General features: G+C 47.0%; 1 protein-coding gene and 2 long non-coding RNA genes across 5 annotated transcripts in view; 1 reads left to right on the top strand and 2 right to left on the bottom strand.

Annotated features, from left to right (window-relative positions):
• LOC146193835 (uncharacterized) overlaps positions 1-17,228 on the top strand; it is a 256,235-nt gene extending 239,007 nt beyond the window's left edge. For all 3 annotated transcript variants that reach the window (XR_014706491.1, XR_014706490.1, XR_014706488.1), the window contains one exon: positions 17,129-17,228. This is a non-coding gene — a long non-coding RNA (uncharacterized LOC146193835). The remainder of the gene's footprint in view (positions 1-17,128) is intronic.
• On the bottom strand, positions 6,921-11,325 carry LOC146193837 (uncharacterized). Its single transcript, XR_014706869.1, has 3 exons — positions 11,187-11,325; positions 10,927-11,090; positions 6,921-8,005 (listed from the first exon to the last, which is right to left on the bottom strand). It is a non-coding gene; the product is annotated as an uncharacterized LOC146193837 (long non-coding RNA).
• LOC146193836 (uncharacterized) lies at positions 11,410-13,368 on the bottom strand. The gene is made up of 2 exons (XM_084602847.1): positions 11,782-13,368; positions 11,410-11,717 (listed from the first exon to the last, which is right to left on the bottom strand). The coding sequence occupies exons 1-2, from the start codon at positions 12,093-12,095 to the stop codon at positions 11,450-11,452; spliced, it is 582 nt and encodes a 193-aa protein (XP_084458973.1). The 5' UTR covers positions 12,096-13,368; the 3' UTR covers positions 11,410-11,449.
• Positions 17,229-18,982: the final 1,754 nt, after the last annotated feature.

Here is an 18,982-nt window from a genome sequence, read left to right as displayed (position 1 = left end):
CTTAGTCTTCTGTTTTGTTTAATTTCTAAGAACCTTTAAGCTTCACAGAGAAACAGCATATTTTGAAAAGTGAATTTCAACTATGGAAGTTCTTCGTTTATTAATGTTTGACATTGCTGACAAGGGTCAGAATTGAAACAGATGATAGGATCGAGTTTTTTGGTAACTTATTGCATGTGACCTAGAGCTGCTAGGAATTCATTTTCTGAGACAGTTTTTCTTTAGGAGTATAGGGAAAGTAATGGTATGTTATGGATTTTGAGAAGCATGGATTTAATGAAGTCTTTCTTTTACTGCGTTTACGGCTTGTTTGGCAATAATGCTTGCAGTCCAGCTAATGTAATTGTATTGTCACACTGCTTTTGCAGCAGATTTTATCTGCCATCGAGGGAGTGCTGCCTGATTATGAAGCAGACAGCGTCATGAATCTGTTGAGGCAGTTTATTCTATCAGCCATGGGTGCCCTGCCCTAAAGCATCCTTCCTGTAAAGGAGACATTGAATTGGTAGGTATCACATGCTGATGTTTTTTGCATTCATGTGTTTGCTTTATAACTGTAAAATTTTTACTGGTTCATGCTTTCTTGCATTTATTGTTTTCTTTTGAGAGTATAAAGGGCGGATGTGTAACAGGCTTCATTAAAGCAAAGCTTGAAACCAGCTCGGTGTTGTTATATGATTCTTGCTGTGTATTTAGCGCAAGACTGACGTGTTGGTGAATCTTGCTCATAGTCTGCACTAAACAAAATTTTTCGTGGCCTCTTCAGAGCTTTAAAAGAGGAGATATACTTAGCTGTTTTATTTCAGTAGTACCTTCTATTTCTAGTTGAGGCAAAATTGAGTAAACCTGTGTTTTAATAGCTCAGTGACAAACATGGTTTCATAATATAGCTGACTGCACTGTGCATATGTGTGCATGTTCATGCTGACATTCAGTTACTGTTTATTTAGACTGCCTCAGCATATGTACACATACAGTGATGCTTCACTTGAACAAAGTTCAAGGGACCTTAGGAAGAAGTTTGTTGAAATGAAAGTTCATTGGACTGAAATAAATGCGTAGAAGATTGTTTCCATTAGCTTCAAGAAATATTCAGTTCAGTCGTTCAGTCGTGTCCGACTCTTCGTGACCCTATGGACCATGTCACGCCACGCTTTCCGGTCTCTCACTATCTTCCTAATATCACATAACTTCATCTGCAGTGCCTCGAGGATGCCATCTAACCATCGCGTTCGCTGCCTACCCCTTCTCCGGCGACCCTCAACCTTTCCCAACATCAAATGTTTCTCCAGCGACTCCTCTCTTCTCATCAGATGACCAAAGTAGCTGAGCTTTAACTTTAGAATTTGACCCTCCAATGAGCAGTCAGGGTTTATGATCGACAATATCGACTGATTTGATCTTCTGGCAGTTCAAGGAACTCTCAAGAGTCTTCGCCAGCACCACAATTCAAACGCGTCAATTGTTCGGCGGTAAGCCTTTTTCACAGTCCAACTCTTGCATCCATACATCACAACTGGAAAGACCATAGCACGAGTTATACGGATCTTGGTTGGCAGGCTAATGTATCTGCTCTTTACTAGGCGGTCAAGGCTAACCATTGCTCTCTTTCTCAGAAGCAGGCGTCTCCTAATTTCATGGCTGCAGTCTCCTTCCGAGGTAATCTTGGCGCCCAAAAAGAGAAAATTTGTCAAAGATTTTTAGGTTGTTCAAATCTTATCTGGGCCCATTTATTTGTCACTGCGCTGATTTGCAAGTGAAGAATGCGTAACCTTTTGCAGCACTTTTGAAAGGACTACAGTGGTTTTGAACTCAATTACTGTGCAAGCTCCTGAGAATCTTGCCTATCACAACGGCCTGCTGAGGAGAAAAGGCTTTCATTTTGTCCAAGCAGATCATGGTTAACCAAAATGCACACATTCGCAATTCTTGGAGCTAAAGGGCCTAGTAGGGCTGAAGATCTGGCTTTGACTGGCTATGACTACAGCTAATTAAGCGTGCAAAGACAGCTATGGATTCATCTGGTTACAAGCTAGTTGAGACAGCCAATTCACGTTAAAGCTAAATAACGGCCACTTTTCTTTACGCGATAATGAAGAGTGATTCTTAACATAAAAATATGCTACAAAGAGTGCGGACTGTGCTTTTTTAAGCGCTCAGTATGACTTTGAAGACACAGGATAGCACCGCGGAAAATGTTCGTTGAACTGAAATGAGCAATAGCTGAAGTTGTTAAAATGAAGTGCGTTTGCGTAGTGTTCAATAGAGCTTCAGTGGGGGCATTTAATAAAGTTCGTACAACTGAATACATCGTCGAAGTGACGTTCGTTCAAGTGGTATTGTTCTTCTGTGACTAAGTGAGAACATTTACTTTGCTCAAAGCAACATATACACAAATATTTACTTTCTTGCTAGTCACCAAGGTTTCCAATTAACTTCCGAACTCATTTTATTCACTACCTAAATAAATGCATCGTTAACCCTAGAGCCAAATAGTTACTAGCAATAATAAAAGTAATATTGTCAGGCATGCGAACAGAAACTGGTGAGTCGTTGCGTGGTGGTACGTAACAGTTGGAGCCCGAAGGAGGGGGATAGGTCGGGTCATGGACTTCTGGACTCACAGTAGAACGGCGATTCCACCATTGGCGCTGATATTTATCTGTTGGAGAACATTTTTTGTTTAATTTTTTTGTGTGTTTTTGAGCTCTGCAAACATGAGGGGGCTTGTTACAGAAGGGGTGGGCTGCAAGACGAAGGGAAGTATCAGTGTAGCGGCCCTTTTGTGTTTATCAAATAATAATGCATCCTAACATGTAAAACGAATGCCTTTACAGCCTGCTAAAAATCTTCTTTTTTAAATTACATGTTTGGGTTCTGCCTGGATAAACATAGATGGCAGAGAGAGATCTTTCTGCCATGGGGTGTGAACTGTATTTTGTGCAGAAAGCCAGATGCTATCGAACATGTGTTTACAGATTGTTGTGATTGGGTTTTTGGGGGGCAATATCCTACAGTGAACTTTGCTCAAAGATGTCCCTTTAAACCCCCATGGAATTTGGTTCTCAGGTGTTGAAAATTACAACAGTGTTCTGTAAGATATGATAAGGCTATTAAGCTTGCATAGGGCATGGAAGCGCCGAATGGCTGTTCACCATGCTGATCTTTATTATCAGACCTATCCAAGAGTATAATGAGGGTTTTGTCCAACAGATTATGTTTTGAAAGCTCAGCCATGTGTACCTGTGTCTATCAACGCATTTGAAAAAGTGATCAGTTTGAATGCGATAATTAGAGGTATTGTATCTAAACTAGCTCTCGTCCAGCCTGTAGTGTTTGTGAAAAGGCAACAGTGACAAGAAGGGTGTTTTGCTAGAGCTTTTAAGGCTCTTAAATCTGTGCAGCTTTGCTTTAGTACATGCATTGTCTCCTGTACATGGCTAGTTAAATGATTTCTGTTCATTTTATTACAAAAAGTCATTCTAAATCTTTAGATAAGCTTGCTACCCTCTATTGTTTGTTTGCATTGTGTTCACGCGTGCTATAGCTGGAAATGATGCAGTATTACTTACAAGTAAATAAATAAAAGAAGCAGCAACTACATTTCCTTCGTCCACACATTTTTTAAGAGAAACATACATGGGCTCATTAGATTTTAGTGTTGTCTGCAACTGTGTTTGATAGTGAAAGATCTTCCTGTCATTGCATAGAAATCTTTCAGAAACTTCTGAAATATTTTGATACCTGGTGGTGTGGAGGTTGACTCCCCAAGCAGTAATGTATTCCTATAGTACCGTATGCATGCACAGTAGATAAACGTGACCCCTTGCATATATCACTGAATCTTCCACTCTAGAGGAGAATTTTGTGCACAAGCATTTTACTGTAGTTTGCCTCTGTGGAGCATTGTATTTCTAATTCTGTGCTTCTCTTTTTATGCTGTTACTCAGCAACATATGAAGTATTCCTTGTTTGTTTCTGTTACTTGTGCATTTGACTTTTCCTTTTTTTATTATTCAAAATAACTTTCTTCCTGCTGTTCTGACTAGTGTTCTCGTATGCATATGCAGTCCTCTTGATGCTTCATTGCGCCATATCTGGAGACTCCCTGTTGCCGTGGTCTGTGCCGACAAGTAAAAACTAGGCAACCTGACTTCCGGGACAAGTAGCAGGGGGCGTAGCTGCATGGTTTCTTCAGCATCCATGTGGATTTCTTATAAAAGACAGGTATTTCTCCTATATTTGACTTTCATATGTGATCAAGATTTTACCTTGGTGACAAGCTCTTGAAGGAAAGGATGGACATGAATGGCACTTTCTTGATTTCTTACTCTCGGGAATACACTATTACGACTTGTTAACTGCATATGTAGCAAAAATTATGTGTGACTGCATATTCCAGCAGTAAGCTGCATGATTTTTTAAGGATGAAATAATTTAGCTCCTATTATCGGTAGCCTACTATTGACGAGCCAAAGCAGGCAATACTAGGTACCAAAAAGTGATTATGCGGGGCCGGGTGGGTTTTAATGAGACAAGCTCTCCACGTTTTAAGCCTTTGTACAGGGCCAACGTGTCTCCCTGAATGTGTCTGGGACACATGTCCTCAAAAGGACCTTGTCTAAATTTTAATAAAAGTAGCGCCAACCTATTTTGAGTATGACCAGTTCAGCAGTAAGCTCAAAATTGAAGCAAAAAGGCATTCATGTCCTGTGCGATGTCAGTGCACGTTAAAGAGCCCCAGCTCGTCGAACGCTCTGAAGTCCTCCCCTACAGCATCTCTCATAGCCTGGGTTGCTTTGGGATGTTAAACCACATAAACCAAGCCAGTCATTTTTTACCATTCCACGTATCTCCAAAAGATAGTGCCTACATAAGACTTGCCACTATTCCTGAGATTACCTACATTATTATGTATTTATGTATTTTATGATTATGTAATTTTCCTCAGTGGAGCATTGCGTTTCCAATTCTGGGCTTTTCATGCTGTCACTCAGCAACCATATGAAATACTCTTCCTATGTTTCTTTTACTTGTGCATTTGACTTTTCCTTTATTATTCAAAAAATCTTTCTTTGTGCTGTTCTGACTAGTGTTCTCATATGTACATGCAGTCCTCTTGTTGCTTCATTCGACCATATCTGGAGACACCCTTTTGCCGTGGTTTGTGCCGACAAGTAACAAGGCAACCTGATTTCCGGGACAAGTAGCAGTGGGACGTAGCAGCGTAGTTTCTTCAGCATCCATGTGGACTTCTTATAAAAGAAAGATATTCTGAATTTTGCTTTCATATGTGATAAAGATTTTACCTTGGTGACAAGCTCTTGAAAGGAAAAGATGGGCATGAGTGGCACTTTCTTATTTTCTTACTCTTTGGGAATACACTATAGAGACTTGTTACCTGCATATGTAGCAAAAAGTATGTGTGACTGCATATTGTAGGGTAACTATAATATGCTTCATCATTCCCTATCATTGCTCTTGTATTCACCTAGGTGCTTGGTGTAGCTGGTCTCCTTCAGTAGTTACTTAGGTGTGTGTTATCTGCTATGCCTAACATAGGCATCACTCAGGAAAAATGGGAGCAAACAGGCATAGTGGCATCACTTGCTGGTAGCATGGGGGCCCGACACCGTTCGCCGCACCATGTTTACGGCCATCCTCCTGTTCCAGATGCTGACGTGCTGGCTGCCTTCCAGTGCGTGCCCATCCTCGGATTACCAGCCTTCAACTACCGCCTTCACCCTGAGTGGAGCTAAAAAGTGGAACCCGCCTTGGCTAGAACCCCCTCCAGTCGCCGCGAACTCGAATCCAGCCCGAATACAGCACTTCGCCTGGCAACGTACCGCATCGCCAACGTCACCAGTCACAAGACCGGATCGGGCACTACTTAAGCAGAGCAGCTGCGCCAGCCACTTGGGGCCCGACACCGTTCGCCGCACCATGTTTACGGCCATCCTCCTGTTCCAGATGCTGACGTGCTGGCTGCCTTCCAGTGCGTGCCCATCCTCGGATTACCAGCCTTCAACTACCGCCTTCACCCTGAGTGGAGCTAAAAAGTGGAACCCGCCTTGGCTAGAACCCCCTCCAGTCGCCGCGAACTCGAATCCAGCCCGAATACAGCACTTCGCCTGGCAACGTACCGCATCGCCAACGTCACCAGTCACAAGACCGGATCGGGCACTACTTAAGCAGAGCAGCTGCGCCAGCCACTTGGGGCCCGACACCGTTCGCCGCACCATGTTTACGGCCATCCTCCTGTTCCAGGTTGGTTACTTAAACCCTTGTAAAGAATGCCGAAGTAGCAACCGCTGCCTTGTCGCGGTGTCGTGCCCCAATTTTGTCGACTGGCGTGGTGTTATGCGTCTTAGTTGTGATATGCTGGCGCTTGGAATGTTGTCGCGATTATTACTCTTGCTGTCAGGCGATGTAGAACTTAACCCAGGCCCTCCCAAGAAGGATGATAAAGCTATCCTGGACGCTCTGCAGCGCCTTGAGGAACAACACGCAGCCTTCAGTACTGAGCTGAAACAGCTACATACTACCCAAATCACCCATGAAAAGTTAATATCCTCACTAACAAACCGCGTGCTTGCGCTGGAAACATCCCAACAGAACTTGAGCACACACACCAACCTGAACGAAACAGGCGAACTTAAACATGAAATAGCTGTCTTAAAGGCCGCAAGTATTGATACAAGTAATCGAATGCGACGAAACAATTTGCTCTTCCTAGGCCTTGAAGACACTGAAAATGAATCCTGGGCAGAATCTGAAACAAAAGTCTTGTCATTCTGTTCGAATGAACTTGACACCGAGATAGACCCAACCAGCATCGAGCGTGCCCACCGTTTAGGAAAATTTAATGCTGAAAAACAACGTCCCATCATTGTTAAATTAGCACACTTTTGAAGGCTCCGCCTTCTAGAATACGGGTTCGCGAGCGATGGTCTCGCCCGACGAGTGAAAACCAAGTCTTTCTTAAAAACACCGGTTTATTCCGGATCAACAGAAAAGTATAAAATAGAAAAGAAACAGCATTGGTCAAAACTGCGCTGGAAACATGCCGTCGAAGTTCGCGACAATGGACTACGATGATAAAACGGAACAAGGGTCAGGGCTTCACCGCGACAACACAAAGCACACTGCGGCGCGATGGGCGAGTAATAGGGCCAAAGCGTTGATCACGGTACAAGAACATTGCTACTCGCGTGGCAGCACTCACGCTAACACTCCTAAGGCTTCCTTGAAGGCGCCGCTTCCGTCTTCGCCTCGCAGGACTCCGCTCCGTCGTCCGTGTACATCCCGCCGGCTTGGGACGCTGCCACGCCGCCCTTCTGTGTCCGGCCTCCCGGCGAAAAAGCCCCGAGCCTTGCTTCCAACGCGCTTATCTACCCTCTGTCTCGCGCCGATAACATGCCGCCCCCGCTCCGGGCAGCTCGCTCATGCGTACTCGCGCTGCCCGGGCGGACACCAACACAAACAGAAAAAAGCGCGCGCGGTTCGAAACGCTAAAAGGGGCTGTGGGGCCCCACACTCCCCCCCTCTCAAGACGGGACACCTCCCGACGTGTAAAACAACAATAACGCGGGATAAGGGTGGAACTGGTACTGCTGCTGGCGGGGCGCATGCTTGGAGGTATCCGCCGAGCGTGGGTAGCCGTAGTGCCTGGTAGGTCAAGTGGTTCTATGTGGCTAGTGGACGGCCGTGGTAAGCTCGGAGATCGGCCACGTTGACTGGTCCGGCTTCTCGACCACCCTGCACATGGCGAATAAAGTAAGAAAGCCGAGACGCGCGCTTTGTTATCGTGTAAGGGCCAGTCCATCGTGGAGCGAGAGAAGCAGCAAACCCTTTTGCTGCATCACTTAGTGGGTGCGTGCGGCGAAGGACTTTGTCGCCGACTGTGAATTCCAAAGGTCGCCTTCCCTTGTTGTACTGGTTACAGTGTTCCAGGCGGGCAAGGTCCAGGTTTTCCCTTGCCTCCTTCAGAGTCTCGGCCAAGCGGCTGGAAAGATCATGAGCAAATTTAGAATGGCTAAGACCCGGTAAATCAGAGCCATTCAGAGCATGCTCAATAGGGAACCTGAGCTCACGACCAAGGAGAATGGCCGCTGGCGTAAAACCTGTTGACCGGTTTACCGTGGTTCTTGTGGCGAAGGCCATCTCCTGGATACGAGCGTCCCAGTCCTTGTGTCGCTCCGTGAATGCCACCATCATAGTCTTGAGATTTCGATTCACTCGCTCTGTAATGTTTGCTTGAGGATGGTAGGGCGTAGACTTTTTGTGCTGCACGCCAAGAACTTTGCAAGTGGCAGTGAATATCCTACCGGTGAAATACGTGGCATTATCAGTGATAAGCTGAGCTGGGAAACCAAAGCGAGTGAATGTTTCTAGTAGCTTATCCCAAATTATTTTCGAGTCTAGCCTACTCAGGGGATACAGTTCTACCCATTTCGAGAAATGATCAGTAATTACTAACAAGTAGCGATTCCCTTTCACTGATCTGGGATAGGGACCCATTATGTCGCAAGCTACAATTTCCCATGGGTATCGGCTCTCTACAGGTTGCATGAGGCCCGGTGGTTTTCCTCCCCTTGGCTTCGCGGTCTGGCAGGTATGACAAGTGCGGACGAATGTCAGGACATCCCTTCTCATGCGGGGCCATGTTGCAACGCGACACAATTTGTCATATGTTTTCTTGCCATCGCTGTGACCTGCGAGGCGTGTATCGTGGAAGTACTCTAGAAAATGCTTACGTAGGCCCTTAGGAACGACCACACGAAATGCGGACTCACCACTGTCGGTGTCCGCAGCAGGTATATACCGCAGGATCAAACCATCTTCTGCTTCCACGTAGCAGTCATAGCTTCCGTTAAGCTCCCGGCTCCCTGCAGGGCTGGCGCTGTTCAGGCTTTGGCGTATCTGGTTGCACTGGTCGTCTGAAAGCTGAGCGTCAAGGAGCTGTTGACGGGACACCAGTGTGCCCCAGGTGTCGGCAGGAGCTGTCACAGCATGGACCGCGGGTGCTCGCTCTCCCTCGCCCGGGAGTGGAGCTCGTGACAGGGCGTCGGCCACTTTGTTGAAAGTGCCTCTTCTGTATTCTATCCTGTAATTATACTTTTGGAGAGCGAGTGACCAGCGGGCCAGACGGCCAGCTGGATTTTGCAACCTCGAAAGCCACGATAGGGCCTGGTGGTCGGTCTGAATAGTGAATTCTGCACCATCCAAATACATGTCAAATTTCTTGAGGGCAAACACAATCGCGAGACACTCTTTCTCTGTCACAGTATAGTTCCTTTCCGGTGCCGTCAGTGTATGACTAGCAAATGCCAATGGGCAAAGCTTTCCTTGATGTTCTTGAAGCAATACCGCCCCAATTCCGTACTCACTTGCATCCGTTTGTACCGTGAATGGCCGGTTAAGGTCTGGAAGCCGCAGGCGTGCAGTATCCGCGATGGCTGCAGACAGTGAACGGAATGATCCCTGCTCGGCTTCTGTCCATGACCAGCGGGCACCCTTCCGGAGGAGCTGATGGAGGGGTCGCGCCAGGTCAGCGCAGTTCGGGATGAAGTGGCGGTAGAATCCCACCATGCCCAAGAAACGCTGGAGGCTCTTTATGTTGTTTGGTGGGGGGAGCTGCAGAATGGCTTGAAGCTTCTCTTCATCCGGGCGAACTGTGCCCTGTTCCACCATGAACCCAAGAAGATTGATTGTGCTTGTCACCAACTGAACCTTGCCGGGGTTAATGGTGATGCCCGCCTTCTGCATTCGTTGAAGGACATTCGTTAGATGACGGAGGTGCTCTTCTAAGCTTTCTGAGAACACTACTACGTCATCCATGTAGGCCATAGCGTAGTTAAATTTAGCGTCTCCAAGCACAATATCCATCACCCGTTGAAAAGTAGCTGGTGAATTGCACAACCCGAAAGGCAAGCGCACAAATTCGAACAGTCCCCGGTGGCAAGTGAAAGCCGTTTTCTCAATGTCGCAGTGGTCAATCGGGATTTGCAGAAATCCCCTACTGCAGTCGAGAGTTGTAAAAAATTTTGCTGACCCAAGTGAGTACATGACAGAGTCAACAGACGGGAAAGGGTAAGAGTCTCGCACTGTCACAGCATTCAGACGTCGATAATCGACACACAAACGTGCTGTTCCATCCTTCTTAGGCGCGAGAACAACAGGAAACGCCCAGGGGCTTTTTGATGGTCTCACCGCACCGGTAGCCACCATTTCGTCGAGAGCCCCATCCAGCAGCGCTCGCTTGTGGACACTCAAGGGCCTTGGATTGAATCTGATAGGACGAGCATCGCCGGTGTCAATCCTGTGGGTTAGTACGTTGGCCTTCCCCGGAGCCTCCGTGAACATTGCTGCAAAGGGCCTGAGCATTGTCTCGATTCTGCTTTTTTCCGCTGGTGACCCCGTGAAGGAATTCAAAACGGTTAGAATACCACAGCCTGTGATATTGGCCGAATGGCCGTTCGTGGCAAGCAACTGTGACTGTGGCTCAGCGGCCTTAGTCTTGAACTGAAATGCTTCTGTACCGGTGCCATACCGATAGGTTCCCTTACTGAGATCTATCACGATTCCTGCCTTCACTATGAAGTTACGGCCTAGTATGACTGGCCAGGATAGTCCGGGGAGGTGTAAGAAACGCTGTCTAATCTTTCGACCATTTATAGCAACTGTTAGGCGGGCTGCTGAGGTTGCGGGTACTATGTGAGTCGACGCCATACGAAGGTTAGTGTTTACACTCCGCAACCGGACACATTTTGTCTCGCAGGAATTTTTCACCTGATCGCCGAAGACTGACACTGTAGACCCTGTGTCTAAAAGGGCTGGAAGCTCCAGTCCGGCCATTTTGACCAAGACCAGCGGGGTCTTGTCTGGTTGGCATTCCTCAAAAGAAGTTGACGGGACTGCACTCACCGAGTGTTTGTAGGGCTTCTCGGGGTCCGCCTCATGCGCAGGTGGTGACAATGGTACCTGTGTCGAAGACACCTGGGTCTGTGGCACCTGGTTCGATTCAGGCAGGAAAGGTAGCGACTGGATCAGCTCTCCCGGTGGTTGGCCACGTCTGTGCGGCCTGGCCGCTGGATGGTGCGATGACCAAAACACCCTCCCCTGTGTTGTCCTGGATCTGCGAATCGGAGGACAAGTTGTGCCCGGAGGCGACGCCCGCTTCTCACCTGATGGCGACACCGTTGCACCCGGTGGTGACACCCACGTTGCACCCGGTGGTGACACCCACGTTGCACCCGGTGGTGACACCCACGTTGCACTGGTAGGAGACGTCCGCGTTGCACCCGGTGGTGACACCCACGCTGCACCCGGTGGTGACACCCACGCTGCACCCGGTGGTGACACCCACGTTGCACCCGGTGGTGACACCCACGTTGCACTGGTAGGAGACGTCCGCGTTGCACCCGGTGGTGACACCCACGCTGCACCCCTAGGTGACGTCCACGTTGCACCCGGTGGTGACACCCACGCTGCACCCGTAGGTGACGTCCACGTTGCACCCGGTGGTGACACCCACGCTGCACCCGTAGGTGACGTCCACGTTGCACCCGATGGTGACACCCACGTTGCACCCGATGGTGACACCCACGTTGCACCCGATGGTGAATGGTAGCCGGCAGCCGCTGTAGGAGATCTCCGGGATTTGCGCGCTCTGACGTGGGGTGTCCCAACTGCTGCCACACAAGGGGTACCCGCGCCTGCGTATGGCAAGAAGACACGGGGCCCCGTCTGACCTGTCGCCCCATGAAATCGGCTTGTCACCTGAGTAGACGCTTCAGGGCTTGTGACTCCGTGCAAGTCGCCAGCCTCCGTACGGCAGCCTGGCGTCTCCAGGCTGCGTGCTGCCGATGATCCAGGCCACGCACAGGACGGCTCAAGGCAAGTCTCTGCAGGGGGAGGTGGTTTGTACTGGAGCTCCGCCAGGAAAGATGCCTCGATGCGGGATGCTTCTCTAGCCATGTCATCGAAGTCCGCGAACTGGCGACGCCGGAGATATGGCTGGTACCTTGGATGGCACCGATGTATAGCATGAGCCACCTTCTCTGGTTCCGGAACTGCAGGATCTGCCCGCTCATGCAGCTCTTGAAAACTGCGCAAAAACTCTAGCAAACCCTCGCTTTCGCCTTGCGTCCTGGTGCAAAGCTCGTCTTTCATACGGATGTCATAGTCAGGCGGCAAAAACTCTTCTCGAAAACGGTCTATAAAATCCTGCTTTGTTGCGAACGGCCGCTGTCTACGCCTCCAGGTTGCTGCGGAACCTACCAAAGCTACGGGAAGCACACGCGTGACCAGAGCGCTGTCCAAAATTGCCATTGCCATCTGATAATCGTCGATTTCATAGAGAAAATCGCACACAGATTTCTTATCGGCGTATCCTTCAAACCTTGGCACGGCCAAATTCAGCCGCAGCTGATTATCGCGATACAAGGGAGTGGGCGTTAACGAAACTGCCTCGCTTCCTACCATTTCTCTGAAATGTGCCTTTGATTCCAGTAGCTCGTTCAGGAGGCCAAGAATTCCGCTACAAATGTCCGACGGTTTGCTTTTCCTGTCTTCTGAGTGCTCATGCTCGGAACCCGCCCGTGTGGGAGGCCGAACTGTCTCCGTTAACTGGGCGCTTGCACACGGTAAGTCCGACATCGCTACGCACGAAACTGCATGAACCTCAAATTGGTACACTCGCGGGGCAAGCCAAAGCTCGAGTAGAAATCACGTTGGGCGCCAAATGAAGGCTCCGCCTTCTAGAATACGGGTTCGCGAGCGATGGTCTCGCCCGACGAGTGAAAACCAAGTCTTTCTTAAAAACACCGGTTTATTCCGGATCAACAGAAAAGTATAAAATAGAAAAGAAACAGCATTGGTCAAAACTGCGCTGGAAACATGCCGTCGAAGTTCGCGACAATGGACTACGATGATAAAACGGAACAAGGGTCAGGGCTTCACCGCGACAACACAAAGCACACTGCGGCGCGATGGGCGAGTAATAGGGCCAAAGCGTTGATCACGGTACAAGAACATTGCTACTCGCGTGGCAGCACTCACGCTAACACTCCTAAGGCTTCCTTGAAGGCGCCGCTTCCGTCTTCGCCTCGCAGGACTCCGCTCCGTCGTCCGTGTACATCCCGCCGGCTTGGGACGCTGCCACGCCGCCCTTCTGTGTCCGGCCTCCCGGCGAAAAAGCCCCGAGCCTTGCTTCCAACGCGCTTATCTACCCTCTGTCTCGCGCCGATAACATGCCGCCCCCGCTCCGGGCAGCTCGCTCATGCGTACTCGCGCTGCCCGGGCGGACACCAACACAAACAGAAAAAAGCGCGCGCGGTTCGAAACGCTAAAAGGGGCTGTGGGGCCCCACACTTTAAAACCAAAGACACGATCTTAGCCTGCGGTCCCAAACTGAAAGAAACAAGTTACGCCATCAGAGAAGATTTTGCTTTTGCCACACGTCTCGCTCGCTCTAAATTGATAAAATTTATTCGGCCAAAAAAATGCGCATTCAAGCTAAACGTTGACAAGCTTCATGTAGAGCATAAATGCTATGTGTACGACCCTGTGTCTGATAGCGTAATTGAGTCTGCAAAACAGCCAGCTGGTCGTGCTCAAGCCGAGCAGCTCTCCGACAAACCATCACAAAGCACCGATTGACACCCCGCAAAACATACTACGCCACTAAATCGCCCCGACCCTTCACGTTCCAAGCATCTCAATATCGTCTTCACTAACATACGGAGCATTTTACCAAAACGAGATAAACTGCACAGCCTTATCGACGACACTGGTGCTGACATTGTCCTACTAACAGAAACGTGGCTACACGAAGGCGTGAAAGATACTGAAATCCTCCCTTCAAACGGGAACTACGTTCTTTATCGTCGTGATAGGCGTGGACGGAGGGGCGGAGGAGTGCTTATCGCCATCCGAAACACCCTATAATCATCACTCATCTGTCACGACACCAAACTAGAACTAACCTGGGTATGCGTGCACAACTTCGGATTGAAAGAAATATTCGGCATTTGCTACAGGCCACCAGACAGCGATTCATCCTTCTGTGACTCCCTTCATGACGCATTAACGGCGATTAAAAACACATATTTGAATTCGAACATATATCTGTTCGGTGATTTTAACTATCCACATATAAACTGGGCTTCCCTCTCTGTATCTAGCCATTCACCTTCCAAAGAATGAAACAATTTCTTGACTTAACACTGGACTTCAACCTGCATCAAGCCATCACACACCCCACAAGAGGTGCTCACACTCTTGACCTGTTACTGACATCTTGCCCAGACAACATTCACAGTGTAACTCTGCTTCCGGGCCTCAGCGATCACATGTTTCTGCACATTTGCACGTCATTACATTCAAATAGGCGATCACCTACGAAAAAATTAATCACTGACTATAAGCGAGGTAACTTCGACTCCATAAATAAGGAACTTTCATTCTTTTTCACCGACTTCCTAGGTTCTTATCTAATCAACACAGTTCACGAAAACTGGGAAAGTTACAAGTCAACAATGCTGCGACTAAAAAATAAGTACATCCCAACCATTGTCGTCAAATCGGATTCCAACAATATTTGGTTTAACAAAAACTTGAAGCACCTTCTTAGTAGGAAAAAACGGCTTTATCGTTCCGCTAAACTAAGCCAAAAACAAGAAGCATGGGACAGATACCACGCCTGCGCGAATAAATATTTAAATGAATTGAGTGCTGCGAAAGATAAATTTTTCTCTGTTGACTTGCTAACCATTCTCAGAACAAATCCCACCAAATTCTGGCGTATCCTCTCCCCTAAACATAAATCTAATCGGTTCGATCTTGTAGGACCTGATGGCGAACCAGCAGATACTAATCGATGCGCAAAACTTTTAAATGACTACTTCTCATCTGTGTTTTCGCCTGTCAGCAATTCTACACCCACAGTCTTGCAAACCAATAGTCAAAAAGAAATGCCGGAAATTCAAATTAGCCCCGAAGGAATCTCCAAATTAATCAGTTCACTCAAGCTCTCATCATCTGCAGGATGTGACCAAATAAACAGTAAACTACTTAAAAACACTCTATCATTATCAAGCCAGATACTACACCTAATATTTACCCAATCTTTAGACACCGGAATCATTCCTGACGATTGGAAGATAGCCCAAATTGTTCCCATTTTCAAAACAGGTGATCGCGCATGCCCATCTAACTATCGTCCAATATCCCTTACTAGCATATCTTCTAAATTCTAGAGCACATTATATCATCAAGCTTAATGTCCCACCTTGATTCAATTAATTTCTTTTATCCTCATCAGCATGGCTTCAGGAAATCATTTTCATGCGAAACCCAGCTGGCAGAGTTCACCCAAGACATCCTTAAGGCCATAGACGATAACCTCCAAATAGATGCAATCTTCTTAGACTTCTCGAAGGCATTTGATCGCGTACCTCACAACCATCTGCTTGCGAAACTTTCGTTCCTGGGAATTCCTACTAATCTGATATGCTGGCTCGAACATTTTTTAAAAGGACGCTCACAGTTCACATCCGCCAATAACATCCAGTCACCCTTAACAGATGTAACATCTGGTGTCCCTCAAGGGGCCGGGTTATCACCATTACTCTTCTTAATATATATCAACGACCTGCCCTCTAATATTCAATGCAAATTGCGACTCTTCGCGGACGATTGTGTCATCTATAATGCAATAAGTAGCCCAACCGATAACCTCACTTTGCAACAGGACCTTGACGTTATTGCATCATGGTGTGAAAAGTGGCAGATGCCGTTAAATCTTACTAAGTGCAAATCGTTGTCCTTCACTCACAAACACACCTTGACGAATCACACTTACAGCATTTCATCCGTCCCTATAACCGTTGCAAAATCTTATAAATATCTAGGTGTACATCTCACATCAACACTTTCTTGGGTCACCCACATTAGAACCATTTGCTCCGACACTTCACGCACACTTGGCTACCTGAGAAGAAATCTGAAATCTGCATCACCTAACATAAAACAACTCGCGTATGAAACATTTGTGCGGCCAAAATTAGAGTATGCATCATCCATCTGGCACCCATGGCAATCGTATCTCACCATCGAACTGGAATCAATCCAAAATCGTGCAGCTCGGTTCATCACTTCATGCTACTCAAGAGAAGCCAGTGTCACCGCCCTCAAGCAGTCCCTCCGTCTCTCAACACTAGAATCACGCCGAGTCGTTTCCCGCCTATGCTTACTTCATACATTTTATCATAACACAAGATCACGGCACGCTCTATTAACCGCCCCACTACGAACGTCCTCCCGGCTAAGTCACGGTAACCCGATAGCACGCATCAGTGGCCACACGTCTGCTTACAACAACTCATTTTTCCCCAACGCAATAGCACTATGGAATTCACTGCCTAACGACATCGCTGCATGCACTGATCACAAAACATTCCGCGAGAAAATAAAAATTCACCTCGCATAGATCTTGATCACTTCTGCGCTCTTTGTAGCGAGTATTGCTTGACATATCTTTAATAAATGATGTATCATTTGCTGGGAAACCCTGATATGACTACAACCCCCTTTATATTTGTTTCTGTTTGTTCTTTTTATTGTTTTGCACGTTCCCATCATCGCCGTTGTAAACCAATAAACCCCCCCTTATGTAATGCCTTCGGGCCTTTAAGGGATCAATAAATGAAATAAATGAAATGAAATGAAACTTGCTGGTAGCATGCACCAAAATGTACGTATACATACTGATACGTTGCCGCTCAACATGTGTATTTGCTTGATGTAGCAAATGGCAGAGGAGAGAGTTTATCTGATGACCAAGCATACTGGCATGTAAATTTCACTCCTTTGTTTCCTGGGCCCCTATTGTGATAAACTAATGTCGAATGATATAGAGGATCAAAAGGAATACAACTAAACACGGCAATAGTCTCTATCTCCTGAGGGTGTTTTGGAGGTACTAGTTTGTACAGAAAGTAGTTGGAAACCTGTTAGCATATTTTGAGGAAAAAGAGGAATCTGAGTGAAGAGAGATGTGTGTGATGCTAGCACAAAGCCTGTGAAATTGGCAGAGAAATTTTGAGCATGTATATTTCTTTTCTAGGTGACACCATGATAAATTTGATATGGCTGCTACATCAAACACACAATGTCGTTGCCATCGGAAACCAAGTGTTTCTGCGTCAAGGGTTTGTGCAATAAATGAAGGCATGAATTTCCATCTGTTTCTTTCACCATTCACTTTTCACGAAATATTACACGCATGTGAACAGTGAGTAAAATACACATTATTATTGGACACGTGAAATAGCATAACGGAAGATATTATTAGTTTGTATGAACATGATTCTTTAAAATAACGGTGGCCAATTATCGGAACACAGTCGTTAGTGTCCATATACGCTATCAATAGGCTAATCATAGGAGGTATAAATACGTTCTATGTAAATACATTCTATTCAATCACGGTGGCCAATTGTCGGAAAGGAGGTCATACATAGATCATACGTGTTCTAAAGACTTTCTTTTGATGGTCGATAGCTTCTATGATCATATTGTCTAAAGACATCACATAAAGTGATCATAGACATTTTTGTAAGGGCAACGCCACATTTCTCTTCGAAAGAGATCACTAATGTTATTGCGGTAATAATTGTGTCGTGTCTTTCTTTTGACCGCAGTGTAGGTTTTGTTAGCGTTCTTTGTCGCTGTCGCAATCATGGAGGTAAAGAATTAAAGGCACGAAAATAACTGATCATACTCAGTGGGCCTGCATTGCCTAGCTTATATGTTGCGGCGCCTCCTGATTCCAAGTAGCCCTTAAAAATGCAATAAAACGACGTCCGAGGCAGCACCAAATGTTGGTTACTATACTCTAAACATAAACAAGCCCAAATAGGAGAACAAATGGCTGACGTCGCCTTTTGTACTGCTTCGATATTATGAAATTCCTTGTATGAAGTTGAGGACATCAACTTTTTTACTACTGTGACAAAATTAAGAAGTAAAATTGAGTCTTGGGTGATTATGCTCCTTCTACAAACAGGAGTTTATTGCCAGAATGAATACTCCTCGATATCTTAAAGGGTTTTAAAAACTCCTTCTTCAGCGTCTAGGCACTCGGCCGCCGGCTGGCGGCAGTTCACTCTTCACCGAGCTAGCCGGTTACAACGCCATCATCGCTGCTGGCTCATTAGTCGCATCTGCTTGCGTTTTGTAGCGAGGGTCACACTACGCTAGCCAGCAGCGCATTTCGTCGTGTGTAAACCAGGTCACTAGTGCGCATGCGCGGAAACCTGAGAGGAGCAACAGGTGCGCTGCGCATGACATCAGAGCTCGCCGCCACCGCGGCCGTGTGCCGACTCCACAGGTCCGAAAAATAACGTGTGCTCACTCAGGCTCACTCAGAAAAATTTGGTCCATCTGCGGGCTCATTCTCACTCAGACTCACAAGGCCCGGACTCATTCACACCCGTGAATTCAAACTCACGCAAGCTGGCGAGTCACTCAGGCCCACTCAGACTCTTAAACTCAAACTCACGCATTATGACGATTCACTCGGGCTCACTCAGACTCATAACTAATCTGGGCTCACTCACTCATCTCGACTAACTCATTTTTGACTCGTGACTTATCTGCACTCACTCACTTCAACTCACGATTCATGAACTCAGACTCATCATGTACTCACTCATTTCAACTCACGACTCATCTGAACACACTCATCTCGACTCCCTCATTTTTGACTCACGATTCATCTGCGCTCGCTTACTTCGACTCACGACCCATCTGAACTCAGGCATCTGGACTCACTCATTTCAACTCACGACCCATTTGAGCTCACTCATTTGTACTCATCGGGACTCACTCATTTCCACTCTCGACAAGCAACGAGTGACGGTTCAAAAAATTGTATAGGTAGACGGAAGGCAGTGCTGAGGAAAACGAGAAAAAATAA

Source organism: Amblyomma maculatum, chromosome 4, assembly GCF_055883805.1.
Source record: "Amblyomma maculatum isolate TAMU_Amacu chromosome 4, ASM5588380v1, whole genome shotgun sequence".
Lineage (NCBI taxonomy): Eukaryota > Metazoa > Arthropoda > Arachnida > Ixodida > Ixodidae > Amblyomma > Amblyomma maculatum.
The sequence above is the reverse complement of the archived record's forward strand: the minus strand, read 5'-3'. Positions and strand labels throughout refer to the sequence as shown.